This window comes from Thamnophis elegans, chromosome 1 (genome assembly GCF_009769535.1).
Source record: "Thamnophis elegans isolate rThaEle1 chromosome 1, rThaEle1.pri, whole genome shotgun sequence".
Taxonomy (NCBI): Eukaryota; Metazoa; Chordata; class Lepidosauria; order Squamata; family Colubridae; genus Thamnophis; species Thamnophis elegans.
Window position 1 is genome coordinate 15,041,644 of NC_045541.1, and position 18,125 is coordinate 15,059,768.

Genomic DNA, 18,125 nt, shown 5'->3' on the forward strand with positions numbered 1-18,125 from the left:
CTGAAAGCTTCAGTTGGTGTAGAATGCAGACACCTGATAGGTGAGTCACTGGTGCCATCTAACATTGTTTGTATGAGTTCCCTGGCCTTCCACATAGAAATAAAAATGCTGGTTTTAACTTGGGAGAACCTTTTATGGCGTGGCACCTAGATCATGCACAACTGCTTCGCTTTAAGTAGCATCTCCATCTCTTCAGTTTGCAAGAACACGACTATTTTCTGTGTATGCTCCATAATTGTGGACCACTTTATCCATGGAGATGCAGATATACTCTATTTAGCAGTATTTTAATCAAAATACAACTTTAATTATTATTTAAAGGGTTGATTGCTTATATGGGTGGTAATTATATTTGTTTTACATTTCAGGTATAAAGGTAAATACATGTTTAGACCATATCAACAAAAGCATAATTTTGGAATTATAGCAAGTTCATTTACTTTCATTACACTCAACTTTAGCTATGTTTAGTTTACTTTAAGAAGGATTTCCAGAAACTGGAATGGATGGAGCCAACAAGAATGCTCAGGGATTAGAAATTAAGTTGTATGAAGACAGACTAAAGAAGTTAGTAAGTTTAGCCTTGATTGGAGGATACTGCAGCAAAATATCTGAAATATATCGTCTTAGAAGATGATCAAGACTTATTCACTCAAATTTTAGACTTTTTCATTGGCTTTCTGTAATTGAAATCCAGTATTAGAAATTTACTTTTCTAGATAGCAGTCTAGAAAAGTCTAGATAGCATCTAATGAAAACTTATATGTAAATTATAGCAGCACAATTGTGCAACAACAGTCAAAATTTTCTTTCAGAAGTCTGAAAACTGCAGACTCTCCTCATTACAGAAAGAAAGCTATGTTCTTACATCCTATGGCTTATCTTCAAAGGCATTACTTCAGCTTTTAAAGAGAAAGCATGGTAGAGGCTTAGAAGAATGTTTCGAAGACTGGTCATCAGATTCAAGGCTAAATTGCAAATCGTCAGTATTCTTAAAGAGTATAGTAAATGCATTGTTTTAGTATCTGTTGTTCAAAAGCTTAGGTTTAATGCTAAACCACAGTCCAGCATTTTAAGAACAACCTACTTAGGCTCATGGTTCACATGGAGCAGCTGGCCTTCTTTGGACTAATCTGCCTAGCTGATGATGGTACAAGCTACCCCATTTACAAACCATTCACAGGAACTGAATTCCCCTCCTGGTGATCTCCAGACACTGCTCATGTACAGAGCTTGCAACAAACATCATGCAGGCACTACAAACGAGAACCCCTCCAAGCTCTGGAAAGAATGGAGAAAGGTAAAGAAAACTGCTTGTGCATGAGAAGAGTGACTTCCTCCCTTGGCAGTCAAACAAACTATGTGAAGAAGCTGAGGGGAATATCAAGACTGGGCTGACCAGCAAAACTTGCCACAATCAAAGAGGAGGAACAGATATAGATGTTGTATAAGGGCAAATGTACAGAAAGAAAGAGCAGGAGGAAGAGCTTCATGAGGAAAAGGATGATTATAGGAACCTAATCTCTCCACACCCTGCAATTTCCTTAAACTCAGTATCTCATTATTTCCAGTTTTGTTTTTATGCCGGATTATGATGTTCTTTGAATCCAAGTACTGATTTGAAGGCTTTAATCCAGACCTAGTATTTTCTGAGTGCAACGCACAGCTGCTTCACTGACTAGCGTAGCATAATGTCTTCAAGGAATGTTTTCAAGTGACTCTTCTGAGAAGCAGATCCGAAGAAGATTCTCATCTATGAGTAAAGTATTTCCCTAAGTAGTTGGCATATATGATTTAGCTTGTTGTGCAAACACATCCTAAGGTAATCTACAGTATTGGTATTCAGCCTGGGCCATATGCTATCTAGATAGAGCTACCTTTAAAAAATAGCTTGGAAACTGGTAAAATGTGAAACCAAAAGCAGATACAGGTCAGTCCTTGATTTACAAAAGTTCACTTAGTGACGGTTCAAAATTTAACAGCATTGAAAAAATAACTTATGATCATTTTTCACATTCACAACCGTTGCAACGTCCCCGTGTTTACATGATCAAAATTTGGATGCTTGGCAACTGGTTCGTATTTATGACAGTTGCTATGTTCTATGGTCATGCGATCACCTTTTGTAACGTTATGACAAGCAAAGTCAATGGGGAAGCCAGGGTTCACTTAACAATCAGATTAACTAACAACTGCAATGATTCACTTAACAACTGTGGCAAGAAAGCTTGTAAAATGGGGCAAAACTCACTTAACAAATGTCTCACTTAGCAACATGAATTTTGGACTCAATTGCAGTCACAAGTCAAGGACTACTTGTATATTGTACCTGCTACATTGCTATTATTTCTGTGGTTCAATTTAAAGTGCTGTCATAAACCTTCAAGCTACTCAAGGGACCATGTAGAATCACTGCAAGTTTCCTGCTCTCTTAGACCAGCATTATAAACCTTATTTGGGTAGTTATCTGTGCAAGAAACTAAACTGCGTATCATATGAAACATGCTTTTTTTTTCTGGTGGGGTTGAAACGTTGCTTCAGCTGATATTTTAAGAATCCAATTATCCCAGACTTTCAAGCAAGCTCCAAAATTTAAACAATTACCTTAATTTATGGTTGATTTAGGACTCAACTGAGGCCTACGCTGTTGTTGATAGTGGCTGGTTTCAGTTTTCTGTTTGCGCCATAGTTCTGTTGTGATAAACACAAGATTATCATATTCTTTGAAGTATTCTTTGCTTTTTTAAATCACCTTAATTGGCTGAACTGGAAAAGCATTTAAAAAAATAAATAGCTGGAAACACTAAAATCTGGTTCAGGTAGAACTCAGTTCGTAATGAATGAACAGGCATGGGCATGCAGAAGAATGTTGTTTTCTTGGCTAATAATAAAGGAATGGTTTGCTATTCTATGTTTCAGGGATACCTTTTCAACTTCTCAGTCCAATTGAAACATCTGGCGTTTCCTATCTAAATCGTAACATCCACCTCTACTTATGCCTTTCAGGCTTAAAGTCACTATGCTAAAAAAGGCAAAATATCTTTAAACAACCACAACGAAGTCAATGTTATTGCCAAATAAGAGTAACATAGGTAGGAAATACATGGAAATAAATCCCAGAGCTCAGCAAAGCCCTCTATTTTTACTAGGCTTTTGTTCAGCAACTGTGTTAACGCTCCTTTTAAAAACCACAACCTCTTCCAAACTGAGATTTTACAGTGAATTTTGGATTAGCCCCAAAACCAAAACGCAACCTGGAAGTAGCTCTGCCCACCATCTATTCCACCACATCGCAGCAATGCATTCCCGGTCTGTAACTCGCCCAAGGCCAAAGAAGCCAGGCAAGCCATTCAAGAAAAAAAAGCAAATTCAAGCAACGGGTATAAAATACATACGGCTTGCACCCAGCAAACTGGAGAGAGAGGGAGGGAGGGAGGGAGGGAGGGAGAGAGGGAGGAGAGAAGGAAGGAAGGAAGAAAGAAAGAAAGAAAGAAAGAAAGAAAGAAAGAAAGAAAGAAAGAAAGAAAGAAAGAAAGAAAGAAAGAAAGAAAGAAAGAAAGAAAGAAAGAAAGAGAAAGAATTCAGTCTCGGGGGTGGGCGGTGTTCTTGTGCCTAGCTCTGGCTTGGGGGGGGGGGGAAGGCTCGCCTAAGCCACGTGACCTCCCCAGGCCTATCGCACCGGGGCACCCACGAAGAGGGAGCGAGGCCTGAAAATAAAGCTTTGCCAAAAATACAAAAGGACCGCCCGAAAGCCCTACTGTGTTTCCTCCTCCGGAGCGGTCAAACGACTCCCTTCCCCTCTCTTCTTCCGCCTCCTTCGGTACCTCCGGGCCCCGGCTTTCCCCGCTGCGTGCGCGCCTGATAGAGAAGGGGCGGGGCTAACCAGTGGCCCAAACGCCTCCTCCCTCCCTTTTGCTTTTACTTCGGAAGAAGCCAGAGAAGGTTTGGGAAGCGGGCGGCTCGGCGCCGGATTGTTTCTCCGGTTAGCGAAAAGGTGCAGTAGGAAAAAAAAACAACGGGAGGCGGGAGGCGTGGGGGTTTCTTTCTGGGCAAAGGTGGGCTACGGCCGGGTTCCTGGGCTAGTGCAACTGGTGTGCGTGGCGGGCGGCGGGCGGCGTGTTTGCAGCGCAGGGACCAGCTGAAGACAAAGCGGTTGCGCTTGGATGGGGAAACAATGCCGTAGCTCGGCACCCTTGACGCGCAGACAGTCGGGCCTCTCTGCTTTCTGCTCGCCCCGAAGCAGCAATAATAATGATAATGATAATGATAATAATAATGGTGGGGCCCGACTAGTAATCAATGCCAAATCCGGGGAAACAACTGGCCGCTGTGATACAATTTTGTTGTTGCGATGATGATGATGATGATAATAATAATAATAATATAATAATAATATAAAATAATATAATATAATAATAATAATAATAATAATGCCACCACCAATAAATAAGGAAGCACCATTGCTATCAGGTTTTTAAAAGCATGATTTACGCTTGGTTTTGCCCAATTGCGCCTGCTTGGCGTCTTCTGAAAAAGGTGTGTGTGTATATGTATGTGTGTGTGTGTGTGTGTGTGTGTGTGTGTAATTATATATATATGCCTTGTGGTGCTGGATTGTGCAGGAAGTGCAAAAAAGTGTACGTGGACCATCTGAGGACATCTGCTAATTTTAATTTCTGACTCGGTCGGATGTGGAAAGCCACAGAGGTCTTTTGTTTAGTTGTTAAACCTTTCCCGGTTTCTAACCAGCGGCGCAATGAAAGAGCTGCTTTCTGATTTAGTATATTCAATGGACTAAAGGTCAAATTCCATCTTAATTTTAACGCGGATTAAAAAAAAACCTGTTGGGAGAGCTGTGTAGATTGCATCCAAATAATAAATATATATACTTATATATACTGCTTAGAAAATTAAGGTCAAGTGATACACCTAAATTAATTAAAGATGAAGGATATTTCCTGTTCACTTATTTTAGCTTATCCTTGATTGTATAACGTACATCTCTATTTAAATTCTGAACATACATACATATTTTAGGTCTCTAATTGTGCACAGATTGTGCTGATCTTACAGTGACTGAATTACCGAACATGACTAATTTTCAAATAATTGTAGGGTGAATTTTAGTGTAAATCTTGTGTATGTGGTTATGTGATTTGTGTGTTATTCTTGTTTGCCTTGTGCATTATATTCCTTTAAAATATGATTTTCCTTTGTATTGGATGCTCATGTTAAAACATTCTAAATTGGTCCAGTAGGATGGATATGTGGGTGTGTGACTACACAGAGATAGGACTTACTGGTATGTTGCCTTCAGAAGTCAAAGAGTATTCCTTAACAAGTTATCTGCTTGTAACCAGAATGATAAAAGAAATACTATTTTCAAATAAAACAGGCAATGGCATCTTAAGTGCCAATGTATTCAATCTAAGTGTATGTAAGAGAGATGGTGGGCAGGAGACAGGTAAGAAAATGTAATACATGTTAAGGTATGAAAATATCTGGGTTGATTTGCAATTAGTTGGTCAAAGCTGATGTAACTTTTCATATACAATTTTGGGGAACAGCTCTTTCCCTCCCCTTCTGCAATAGATAACAGATCTAGCAATTGTTATTGGCATGTAAGATGATACTTTCTACCCATAAAATTTTCTGTAAATAACTTTCCATTAAGCTGATTTAAAATAAGCAGTCTCTCTATTTTCAGATTGATGTTTAGGATTTGTTAATTGCTTTTTAGTGATCTGTGAACCCAGTTATAAGTATTCCTGAATAAGAATTGATTGTGTTTCTTTTTTTAAAAAAAAACTTGAACAAATTCCTCTAGTATAGAAAAAAATAAGTAAATGGAAAATTCTTTATTCTGTGGAAGGATATAAAAAATGAGATTGTATTGATTGCAATTATATAAACGTAATTTGTATTAATTTTTTGACTGATATTTTTTTTATTGCTGTTTAGATTATGGGTGTCCAAACTTTTGGCTTGCCTAGGCCTCATTGAGTGAAGGGGAATTGTCATGGGCTGCATATAAAATACATAATATAAATGACATAATAATGTTAAAAGTATATGATCGCATGGGGCTTCGTTACTAGCTGTATATGATCTTATGGGGCTTTGTTATTAGCCTTCAGGCTGATAAGCAGTTGGACGCTGCTTTAGATCTTTTTTTAAAAAAAAAGTTAATTGTTTCAAATTGTCTTACAGTGACTAATGTTGCTGGAACACAACATTTCAAATACTTGGTACTGTTAATAGGTAGGATGCTGAGTTATTCTTATGCGGTAGTTGATGACCTCTCCCAGTCTGACAGTGGTGTGACTAACTCGGGAAAGCATACCTTACGATGCACATTTTCTTTCTTAATATTACTTTTCAGAATTAAAGCAAAAAAGATGAATGTTGGGGTTGCTCACAGCGAAGTCAATCCCAACACGAGGGTCATGAGCAGTCGAGGAATGTGGCTCACGTATGCTCTTGGAGTTGGTTTGCTTCATATTGTCTTGCTCAGCATTCCTTTCTTCAGTGTTCCAGTGGCTTGGACCTTAACCAATATTATTCATAATTTGGTGAGCATCCTAAACTGCCGAATGCATATATCTGTCCATCTTAAGCAACTCTGGGTGGTTCCCAATTATAATAATCATTATGCTATGATAATTCTACAATTGAATGGTTGGTTGTATTGGATTTGGCATTTTCCCAAGGACTGGGAAGGACCTGGGGTAGGCAGATGTGGTTTGATGGTACTAAAGATAATTGTTGTAGGAAGTAAGCTGTTCCAGTTAAAGCTGCCATTTGCAATTGACTGATGTTGATTTTGTCAATGCTGATGGTAGTCAAATGGAATGTTTTGGAATTGCAGCCCAGACACCTATTAATATTGGTCTTATCTTTGCTTTCTTTTGTTATAATTATCATTTTAAAGGTATGCAATCATAATTATTAGAATGGATTGCATTCAAAAGAAACAATAGAACAAAAAAAAACAAACTAGAGCACATTCCATCCAGCAGCCAGTACACAGCTAGAGATCAACACCAGAAAAGTCAGTAGGGGAAATAATAATTAAGGAACTGCTATGGAGGAAACCACACCACTAAAAACTGGCAGGACAAGCTATTCTATATAAACAGGCAGCACTTGATGATATTTATTTATTTTATTCATTCAATTTCTATAGGCGCCCAACTCAACCAAGTGATTCTTATATAGTTTGGGTAGTGAAACATCTGCAAGCAAACAAGTCAGCTCACAGAGCACCAAGAACTCCACAGTTCAATCCTGAGCTGTACAGATAGTCCTCAAATTATGTCCACAATTGAGCCCAGAATTTCCATTCTTAAACGAGACAGTTAAGTAAGGTTTGCCCCATTTTATGACCTTTTTGACACAGTTGTTAAGTGAATCACTGCAGTCATTAAATTAGTAAGACAGTTGTAAAGTGAATCTGGCTTCCCCATTGATTGTGCTTGTCAGAAGGTCACAAAAGATGATCACACGATCCCAGGACACTGCAACCGTCATAAATACGAACCAGTTGCCAAGCATCTGAATTTTGATCAGGTAACTGAGAGGGTCTGCAGTGGTTGTAAGTGTGAAAAACAGTCATAAATCACTTTTTTCAGTGCTGTTGTAGCTTCAAATGGTCACTAAATGAAAGGTTGTAAGTAGAGGACAACCCGTACCTAATATTACACTGTTATCTTCTAATTACAAGAGACCCACTTTGGTGTAGTGGCTAAGGTACTGGGCTAGAAACCAGGTTTGAATTTCAGTCCACCTGAAATAAGGTGACTTGGGCCAGGGACACTTTCTCAGCTCAAAGCTACCTTACACAGCTGTTATAAGAAAACAGGAGAAAGGAGTGTACTTTGTGTTAGGCAAAATTAAAGGTGGGATGTAAATTTAAGAAATAAAATTATAGGAATAGAAAGTTAATCAGATTTCCACTCTCAGTTATCAGTAGAAACTTTCCTGGTGATTAAAGCATGAGTTTTGACCAAATCACCTGTTTTGGATTAAAATAGGATTAGGATGTTGTTTATCTACAGTTCCCAGTAGTCATAATACTAATGTTATGTAGTCATAATACTAATATCAGAATTAAAGTCCATGTGAAAGGATATTCATCTGTTGCAATCCTGTTGCATCTAGAAAGCCTTAAGCTTTCCATCCTGAATTAGTGTATGAAACTTGGCACAAACATGCACCATATACTTAAGCATATATTTAATCATATTTCTCTGGCATTGGACCAATGGTACACAAATGATGCTTCGTTGAATTATTGGCAATTGTTTTAAAGTGAGGGGAGAAGCATATCTCTTAAAGTTTAAACTACCTGTAATGCCCCATTGTCTCTACATTTGATTGTGAAATCAGTTTCTATACTTCAACTTTTTTTTGTCACAGATTGAGTTTGCAAACTGTTCTCTCTATATATTTTAAGAAAAAAGATGTACAAGTTCACATATTTTTATTTCTTAATATTAAGAAATAAAATTAAAGGAATAGAAAGCTAATCTGATTTCCACTCTCAGTTATCAGTAGAAACTTTCCTGGTGATTAAAGCATGAGTTTTGACCAAATCACCTGTTTTGGATTAAAATAGGATTAGGATGTTAGTCTTATGAAATCAAAAATAAGAACCATTGGCTTCATAGGATTGTGTAGAGTTATTGTCTGGCTTTACTGAAACAAGTTGCTAGGGTGGAGTAGAAATAACTCAAATCTGGGCCAGAATAAAATGCCTAATTGGATTAATCTTTCTGTGGGCAACTTTATCTTAGTATTCTTGTTCAAATATTTATTAATTTAATGACAAATCACAGAACATATTTTAAAAGTCTGGTGCTTAATGTTTCAGATCCTTCACTCTGATTTCATGTGTAGTTAATAATGAAGCATAGCTAACTTTGGCTTTTGTTTTGGATGGGTTTGTTTTGCCTTTGCAGGGAATGTATGTATTTTTGCATGCAGTAAAAGGAACACCTTTTGAAACGCCTGACCAAGGTAAAGCAAGATTGCTGACACACTGGGAACAGCTGGATTATGGCGTACAGTTTACATCTTCACGAAAATTCTTCACAATCTCTCCGATAATTTTGTAAGTTTTAAAAATTCTACACTGACTGTTCTAGCACTCTGCAGATTTAAAACAAATCTTTTATTTGGTGTGGCATTAATATTGCAGTGAGCGAATCAGTATCTAAACCCTGCAAATTATTTAGAATCAATACGTTCTATTATTCATGTATCTCTGAATTGGTATGCTTTTAAAAGGAAGAAAAATATGTTTCTGTAAACAGTACTTTGGAATTTTTATAATGGAAGTGTCAGCTTCATGCACAATAATTTGCAGAGATGTACAGAGAAGTACTTTATATTGCAGAATTGAAATAAGTAGGGTTTTTTTTAACTGGCATTCATTCAAAACAAATGTGACATTTCAAAAATAGTTTGCAGTTGTCTGTTGAATCCAATTGCCACCGCCTAACCTTTCATTATTATACAAATAAGATTTCTCCAATTAAATAAAACTTAATATAAATAGATAATCAATGTTACATATCTCAAATCAGTGCTTTAAAAAATAATAATTTTGCAACATTCCAGATATTGTATAGATATCTTTCAGCTAAGGTTCCTTAGTTATTATGCTATTTTCAAATAAATTGTCCCAGTATGACTTTCTGGAAAATCATATTAAAGAACAGCTTAATAGTGTTGTTGTTGGATACTGTTTTCAGTCATCCCATCTCTTAGGCTGCACATAGATTCTTGCCTGTAAATATGTTATATTTGTTATATTATTTTTAAATACCAAAGTAAGACAGTACACTCCCGCACTATCAAAGATTTAATGCTAAGATATTAACCTGCCATCTTTGCTGGCTGCAATCGAGTCAGTGTCCTAGAAACAAATCATGTCCAGATCTTTTTGTTTTACATTTTTCTCTATATCCTAAAGCAGTGTTTCTCAACCTTGGCAACTTGAAGATGTCTGGACTTCAACTCCCAGAATTCCTCAGCCAGCATTCGCTGGCTGGGGAATTCTGGGAGTTGAAGTCCAAACATCTTCAAGTTGCCAAGGTTGAGAAACACTGTCCTAAAGTCTGTTACTATCAAACCTATACGGCTGTAAATATGAGAATGCTTGCATGGTGAAATAGCCTGGTTGTTGGCTATAGTTATTCTCATGAAATAATTTTTCTGTTGGGATAAGCATAAGATTATTAGTAAAATATTCTTAAAGTTGAAATCTGTACTCCAAAACTGCACCAGGTTATTTATTTTGTTTTATTTTTATACTACTCAGTCCACAGTGGATCTCTTGCAGTTCACTGCATAAAATATCTAGGAGTCCATTACCAACCTGTTTTCTCCAAGTACATTTCAATGCTGCAATTAAAACAGAAAGTCTGAACTCTTTTGCTTCTTTCATAGAACATATATAGACTATACAGCCCTAGTATCTCATGAACATAGCTTTCTGCTGGGTGGGGGAAGTGAGCCAAAGATATCCAAAGCTTAGATAAGGGACAGAAGTGAAAAATCAAGGGATAATTGGCAGCTACTAAAGAGAGAATAAAGGAAAGGTACTAAGAAAATGGAACAGGTGAGGTGAAAGGATTTGTCATATTAAGAGCTGCAGAAGAAAGAGTTGTGACACACCTCAGTGCCTCAGCACTTCAACATTTGTTCTGCCTGGTGCAATCCAAAACATTCCATATTTTGATTGATTTTACCAAACTTTGGCAGAGCCACTGGAGTTTAGCGGTTTGATTGGGTTTGAAAACAACACTTTTCTCATTTTTTGTACATGCCTCAAAATACCTTACCACCAAAATGGGCAAATTGAGTCATCCTTGTTCTAATACAAGCAACTAAGTGCAGGTAGTCCTCAACTTACAACCACAGTTGAGCCCAAAATTTGTGTTGCTAAGTGAGACAGTTGTTAAATAGGTTTTTCTGAATTCTATGACCTTTCCTGCCACAGTTGTTAAATGAATCACTGTGCAGTACTGCAGGCCACTTCAGCTGACTGTTATCTGCAGTTCAGCGGTTCTAATCTCACCGGCTCAAGGTTGACTCAGCCTTCCATCCTCCCGAGGTGGGTGAAATGAGGACCCAGACTGTGGGGGCGATATGCTGACTCTGTAAACCGCTTAGAGAGGGCTGAAAGCCCTATGAAGCGGTATATAAGTCTAACTGCTATTGCTATTGTTAAGATAGTAAGATGGTTATTAAGTGAATCTTGCTTCCCCATTGACTTTGCTTGTCAGAAGGTCACAAAAGGAGATCGCATCACTCCCGAGACATTGCAACAACCGTCATAAATATGAACCAGTTGCCCACCATCCAAATTTTAATCATGTGACCTTGAGGATGCGGTAATGGTTATAAGTGTGAAAAACAGGCATAAATCACTTTTTTCAGTGCTGTTGTAACATTGAACAGTCACTGAATGGTTGTAAATCGAAGACTACCGGTATCATAAGCAAGGTTATTCCTAATCAGAGATGAAATTATTACTTATTAAGTATTACTTAAATAAAAATGTTTTTCTTCATTTCAAAATAACATATTTTGCTCTTCTTTACATTTTAACTTTTTATTCATTCTGTTTCTTCTTTTCTTTTCAATGCAGGTATTTCTTGGCAAGCTTCTACACCAAATATGACCCAACACATTTCATTCTGAACACCTCTTCTCTCTTGAGTGTGCTTATTCCTAAACTGCCACAGCTGCATGGAGTTAGGATCTTTGGAATCAACAAATATTAAGCAGGAGATGGAGAGTGTGAGCGTTCTGATCAAAATAAGGCCTGTTTTGATCCTAGTCCTTGACCGAAGGAACAGCCTGTACTATGTATTATTAGATAAGTTTCACATATCTTTGAAGACTCTAGTGCAAAGATGCTGTTCTTTACAGGAGAATCAGAGACCATCAGAAGATCTTCTGATCTTAAAGACGCATCTTTGGAGCACAGGTTTTTGTAAATAGCTGGGCAGGCCTAGCTCTCCTAAGGTAAACAGTGTGGACTGGAAATAGGCTGAAGTAACAAGAGAAGTGAAAAGGGATACGAAACATTGTATTGACTCATAGTTGTAATCTTTTACAAGTCAGCAACAATAAGGGAGGAATAGAGGGGAGGAAATAGCGCAATTCTTTGTTTTACAGACTTCAATCAGTTATCATTTGGGGTCATTTAGCTACTTTTAGGGCACGATTTTCTACCCAGCTTGAGGTGATATAAAGTTAATGAGTTATTGTGATTTCCATGCCTTATCTATCCATGAGACTTTTAATCAAGAGTGACTTTTCCAGTATGAGATCTTTGAACTCTGGGGAACGGCATGTCAACTTTTCAGGGGGTTTTATAAACAATTAAATTGATCGGTATCATACAACTTGTTTTCCAGTAGGTGATTATTCTCATTCCACACTATCTGAAAAAAAACTTGCCTCATAAATACAAAAGAAAATTCCTAATGTCAGAAACTAGCAGAAGCTACTAAATAAACTGGAATCTCTGATGTATTAGTTCACAATGAGAACTGTTAATATGTTAGGAAAATTCTAGGAAAGGTAATTCTGAACACAAGTTTTACGTGACAAGAATTTCAAACATCAAGCAGAGCATAACTTGTTCTCATTGTGGAGCAGATTTGAAGAAGATTTGGAAGAAGTGCTTTGGGCCTCGTAGAAATGCAGCACTTCACTCTTCATTTTACAGCAACCTGAATATTCGAAAGCAAGACTAAAAGAAATTGCCTCTGTTTTAGGAAATCCGCTTATTAAATTTAATGTGACGTATAAAGTGATCCATGGGGGAAAGATATAGAAGGCTGGACAGCTTTCACAGATTATGGAGAAATACTGTGCTTGACTGAGGTCTGCTAAGGCTTTTTCTGGATTGTTTTCAAAGCATGCACAATCCAATCACTGCATCAGAAGGAACTTAGTAGGAATTCAATACAGAGTTGTGTTTTATATCTAGCATTGTAAATTTTGGAGCCTTTTTAAGATCCTAGTTTCGGAAATGTTCAATCTTGCCTAATGTTGACAGCAGAAAAATAATGGGTTATTGAACATGATCAAACTAACCAGTAGTAGTTCTGCTTAGCTGCTTCTCTGCCCACAAAGACTCTTGAAGTTAGTGCAGTGGTGATTATGCCCTCCAAGTAAGAACTGGCTTCTTTCAGGTAATTACAGTTTCTCCCTGATCTTGCTTCTTGAAAAAATATCTTTTTAAAATATTCATGTTTTATAATAATAATAAACGGAATGACTTTGAACTGATCATATGTATGAGTCACTGTAAGTATAGTTCACTGTGGTAACAGCACTGTACAAATTGCTGTTAAACTCTGTAAATAGAATTAGTGATAATGTAGGAATTGTATTTTATTAATTGTATGCAGAACTGAGTAAGAAGCCTTTTCAATAGTTACATAAGACATTGATGTGGTAGGTCCGATCCCCCTGTCTATGGTAGTACCTGATTTCTATGCTTTACTCCAATTAAAATAACTTGTCCTGAAAAAAAAATTGAATTTATTTTAAAATTGAACGATGAATTGATCATTTTATTCAATGAGATATTAAAGCAGGTTATTCAGCATGTAAGAAGTACATCTAATCATGCTTGCCTCTTACAGGAGCTATGTATCTGAAATACAGTTCCTTGCCTCCCATTTATTTTTGTTCCAAGCTCTGAATAATGAAATACTTGCTCAGTAAAAACTGAATTCTGCTAACTCAAATTTAGCACTTGGGGTGATTGGATTATTACATAGCTGTTTATAATATAACTCCACAGAAGGTCTACTTATTTTTGGATGACTTGCAATACCAAAGCACTAAAATTATCATGGAATCCATAGCAGAGTGGAAAATACAGTTCTCCAGATATTGTTGAAGATGTTCATTAGGACTACAGTGCCTAGTGCAGGGGTGTCAAATTGGCGGCCCGCAGGCTGGATGCGTCACATGGAGCCCACGCCCATGCCAGCTCCAAGAAGGGAAGAACATCGCATAATGTTATGTGATGGCAACATGATGCTACGGATTTGACACCCGTGACTTAGTGCATAGGGGATTTGACACCCGTGACTTAGTGCTTAGGGGATGGCGAACCTATGGCACGTGTGCCACAGGTGGCACGCAGAGCCATTTGTCAGGGCACGCGAGTGACTTCCGGTTTGCTCGTCGGGTCCTTTTTAGTCATCCGGAGGCTTCAGAGAAAGTCCTTGAAGCCTCCGGAAGGCCTTAAACCGCCCTATGAGCAAACCAGAAGTGACTTGAAGGTCCCTGAAGCTTCCGGGGGGCGGGGGGGCTGTTTTCGCCCTCCCCAGGCTCCTATAGGAGCCTAGGGAGGGCGAAAAAAGCATGCAAAAAATTGGGGGGAGCACCTCTTATGCGCGCATGTGCACTGGAGGTAATGGGTTGCATTATGGGTGCAGCATGCCTGCGCACAACCCCCCTGCCTTCCCCCCATTATGGCACGTGAGCCAAAAAAGGTTCTAGTATGTTACATAGGGCCTTGTGTTCTTTTTTACCCCATTGATACATCCTACTAATAGAACATTTTTATCAAGCGTGCTACGAGAATTCTGTTCTTTAAGCCGGGGGTCCCCAACTCCTGTACGGGCTGTGGCTTGTTCAGAACCAGGCCACACAAGTGGCAGACATGCACACAAAGCTCCCCTTGCATGAGTAGTAGCCACTTGCCCTTGCACACAAACCTTGTGTGAGTGGCAGCACTCTTGCGTTTGAGCGCAAAGGTCCCATCATTCATTTGTCCACCAGTCACACAAATGGAGCTGCACATGCTTGTGTGTATCCATGTGCCATTCACAAGGACCTCCCCTGTCCCGTCCCGTCCCCCCCGAGCAGCCAAGCCAGAAAGTTTGGGGACCATTGCTTTAGACCAGGGGTAGTCAACCTTTTTATACCTACCACTCACTTTTGTATCTCTGTTAGTAGTAAAATTTTCTAACCGCCCACCGGTTCCACAGTAATGGTGATTTGTAAAGTAGGGAAGTAACTTTACTTTATAAAATTTATAAAGCAAGAGTTACAGCAAACCCCTACCGCCCACCATGAAAGCTGGAACGCCCACTAGTGGGCGGTAGGGACCAGGTTGACTACCACTGCTTTAGACCATTATTTTACCTATAACTGAAACATGTCCAGGCTCATAGCTCTTAACCAGTAATAACATGGTAAATCATCATACAGTATAAGATTTAGATGTTTTACTATAAAGTCCTTTCTTGAATTAAAGGAATCATTGTTTTGAATAATTTCCCATATTTTCTGGTTAACTTCTTAATAATTCCATAGATAAATTTGCTTCGAAGTCCAGTCGGTGTCCCCAGAGTCATGTAATCAAAATTCAAGTACTTGGCTACTAGCATATCTTGGTGTAATGTGATCATGTGATTAAGAAGAGCCGAGGTGGCGCAGTGGTTAGAGTGCTGTACTGCAGCCACTTCAGCTGACTGTTATCTGCAGTTCAGCGGTTCAAATCTCACCGGCTCAGGGTTGACTCAGCCTTCCATCCTTCCAAGGTGGGTGAAATGAGGACCCAGACTGTGGGGGCGATATGCTGACTCTGTAAACGGCTTAGAGCGGGCTGAAAGCCCTATGAAGCGGTATATAAGTCTAACTGCTATTGCTATTGCTATCATAATTTCTGATGAATGCTTCTGGCGAGCCAAGTCTATAAGGGATACCAGATTTGCTTGACTGCAGCGAAGAAGTCAAAAAATTGAATGTGAAATTACTTAATATCTGCATCACTTAGTGACAGAAGTTTCAGTTATGGCCGTAGGTTGAGGGCTATCTCTATAATATCTATCAATTATATCTGCAGCAGAAAAAACAATTTGTACATCAGATTTTAGCACAAGAGTGGACAAAAAAGGACAACAATTCTAAAATAGTTTCGTGTATAGCTGGTAGACATCAACAGAATTAAATTGTAATATTTTGAATAAAACATGAATGGCTTTCTAATGATTGCATTTGGTTAATAAAAAGCAATTAGATACATATTAAGGGTACAGATCATCAACTTAAAACTGGTCATTTAGCTTCATTCAGTGACTGAAGTTATGAATTTAACTTGGAATACTGCAGGCTGGCCAGCACCATCAAAAGACCAACCTTGTCTTGATTATCTATGACAATTTGATATTCTTTGATATTTGATATGCTTTTCCACATTTAGAAAACTATGCTCAGATCAACACAACTTGGGGTGCATTGTAGCTTTTATCTTTACTTGTCTAGATAAACACCTTGTAGCGCCAATAACTGTAGGTGTGAATTAATTGCTAGGATGGAATCAAGATTTATTTTGCCAATTCAAGACTTTCTACAAGGAGAACGTCATAGAGGAACTTTTGTATATAAGAGAATGTAAGGATTTCAAAGGGGATGCAGTAGCTCAGTGGCTAAGATGCTGAGCTTGTTGATCAGTTCGGCAGTTCGAATCCCTAGAGCCATGTAACGGAGTGAGCTCCCGTTACTTGTCCCAGCTTCTGCCAACCTAGCAGTTCGAAAGCATTTAAAAATGCAAGTAGAAAAATATGAACCACCTTTGGTGGGAAGGTAACAGCATTCCATGCGCCTTCGGTGTTTAGTCATGTCGACCCGTGGCATGACAAAACCGCGCTCATTAAAATAGCGATGATAAATTGCGTCACTAAAGCCGCGATGTCATCACTGCCGCGACAACAGTGCGGCGACAGAAGGGCGCTTTAAAACAGCGCAGCGGCAGAAAGCGTATTTAAAGTAAGGTAAGGGTTAGGATTAGATTTAGGGGTTAGGTTTAGGGTTAGGTTTGGGGTTAGGTTTAGGATGCTGAGTGCTTGGGAATGCGCGGATTTGCCCTCCGCGATTATGTCATCGCGGTAGGGTCACGTTTTTCCTTAGCGCTTCGAACGGCGCGAATTAGTCTTCGTGCTTATGTCTCCGCGGATAAGGGCTTCGCGGATTTGTGGTGGAACCATGTCGACCACATGACTAACATCTTTGGACAGTGCTGGCTCTTAGGTTTTGAAATGGAAATGAGCGTCACCCACTAGAGTCGGAAACGACTAGCATATATATGCGAGGGGAACCTTTACTTTTTAACCTAAGGATTCAAAATCTAACTGGATAGGTTTATATGCTCGATGTTTTCATAGCAGTGCTCATTTGGAGCACTTAATGGTTCTGTGGAAAGAAACCATGGGGCAGCTTTATGGTTTATAAATCCTGTTATAAACCTTACCTCTATCAACCCAACTGGTTGTCACTTATTAAAACAGACCAGTTTAATATAATATGAAGGTGCTGGAGATTCTAATCAGTTTGGATAACACAATGCATCATAAACCAATCAAGCTCATTTTGCCCTAGCATGTTACAGAAACTCAGCACACGTAATGGCTTAGTGAAAATTAAATTAAAATTAAATCACATAAATAAATAAAAAAAAACCATGTCAATTGGAGAAAACATGGATCTGTATGGCATTGGTCCACATGTGAAGATAGCTATAAGACAGCAGCAGCCTGATGCTGCATGTACACCAACCCAGCTGGCCCTTATTGTTGAAAACATTACGATAGCAGATCACAGACCACTACAGAGTGGAAGTGGAAATCGAAGTTATGGCATCCACAATCCATCTACTTTTTGTATCTTGGCTCCCCGGCCATTCAAAACAAAACAAAACACGCAAGCGTCGCCTACAATTACGCGTCGAAAGCGACTATGCGTGGAAACTCTCCATCACTGCCCATATTTTTGTTTTGTTTTGTTACGGCTTCGTTCGGAAAGACGTATCTAATCCCATCAAAGGTAATCGTCAATTTTACTATGCCCTCTTCCCCTTCTCAAAGCAAGCGTCCTATGAAATGCAAGCGGTCTACGTTCACCAAACCGGAAATGTAGGGTGTTTGCCACTCTGAACCACCCTCTTTACCCTTGCCACCTCTTCTGAAGCTGAGAGGTTGGGGGGGGGGGGAGGAGGAAGGGTTCCATGGCTTGCTTTGTAATTCGATTGGCCGTCGTCCCTCACGTGACCATGGCTCTTCCGAAGCTCGGGCCATCCCCCCCCC

The 18,125-nt window shown here is 38.9% G+C and overlaps 2 protein-coding genes across 5 annotated transcripts in view; one reads left to right on the plus strand and one right to left on the minus strand.

Annotated features, from left to right (window-relative positions):
- The window catches only part of PMS1 (PMS1 homolog 1, mismatch repair system component), a 44,053-nt gene extending 40,207 nt beyond the window's left edge, over nucleotides 1–3,846 (minus strand). Inside the window, exons 1-2 of one of the 4 annotated variants that reach the window (XM_032211515.1) lie at nucleotides 3,759–3,846; nucleotides 2,605–2,691 (exon numbers count right to left, since the gene is read on the minus strand). The gene's annotated coding sequence lies outside the window, so the exon portion shown is untranslated. Of the gene's footprint in view, nucleotides 1–2,604; nucleotides 2,692–3,254; nucleotides 3,471–3,758 lie in introns of those variants that run through there. The other 3 variants (XM_032211507.1, XM_032211499.1, XM_032211523.1) reach the window with 3 other exon arrangements.
- Nucleotides 3,847–3,911: 65 nt separating this feature from the next.
- ORMDL1 (ORMDL sphingolipid biosynthesis regulator 1) lies at nucleotides 3,912–13,311 on the plus strand. Its single transcript, XM_032211536.1, has 4 exons — nucleotides 3,912–3,994; nucleotides 6,383–6,572; nucleotides 8,961–9,112; nucleotides 11,657–13,311. Exons 2-4 carry the CDS (start codon nucleotides 6,399–6,401, stop codon nucleotides 11,790–11,792), a joined length of 462 nt encoding a protein of 153 aa, XP_032067427.1. The 5' UTR covers nucleotides 3,912–3,994; nucleotides 6,383–6,398; the 3' UTR covers nucleotides 11,793–13,311.
- Nucleotides 13,312–18,125: the final 4,814 nt, after the last annotated feature.

Excerpts from the sequence above, each read along its gene's own strand:
- ORMDL1 (XM_032211536.1), top strand. The coding sequence starts at position 6,399 with ATGAATGTTGGGGTTGCTCACAGCGAAGTCAATCCCAACACGAGGGTC. Across the intron at positions 6,573-8,960 it reads CCAATATTATTCATAATTTG|GGAATGTATGTATTTTTGCA; the intron begins GTGAGCATCCTA and ends TTGCCTTTGCAG. Across the intron at positions 9,113-11,656 it reads ACAATCTCTCCGATAATTTT|GTATTTCTTGGCAAGCTTCT; the intron begins GTAAGTTTTAAA and ends TTTTCAATGCAG.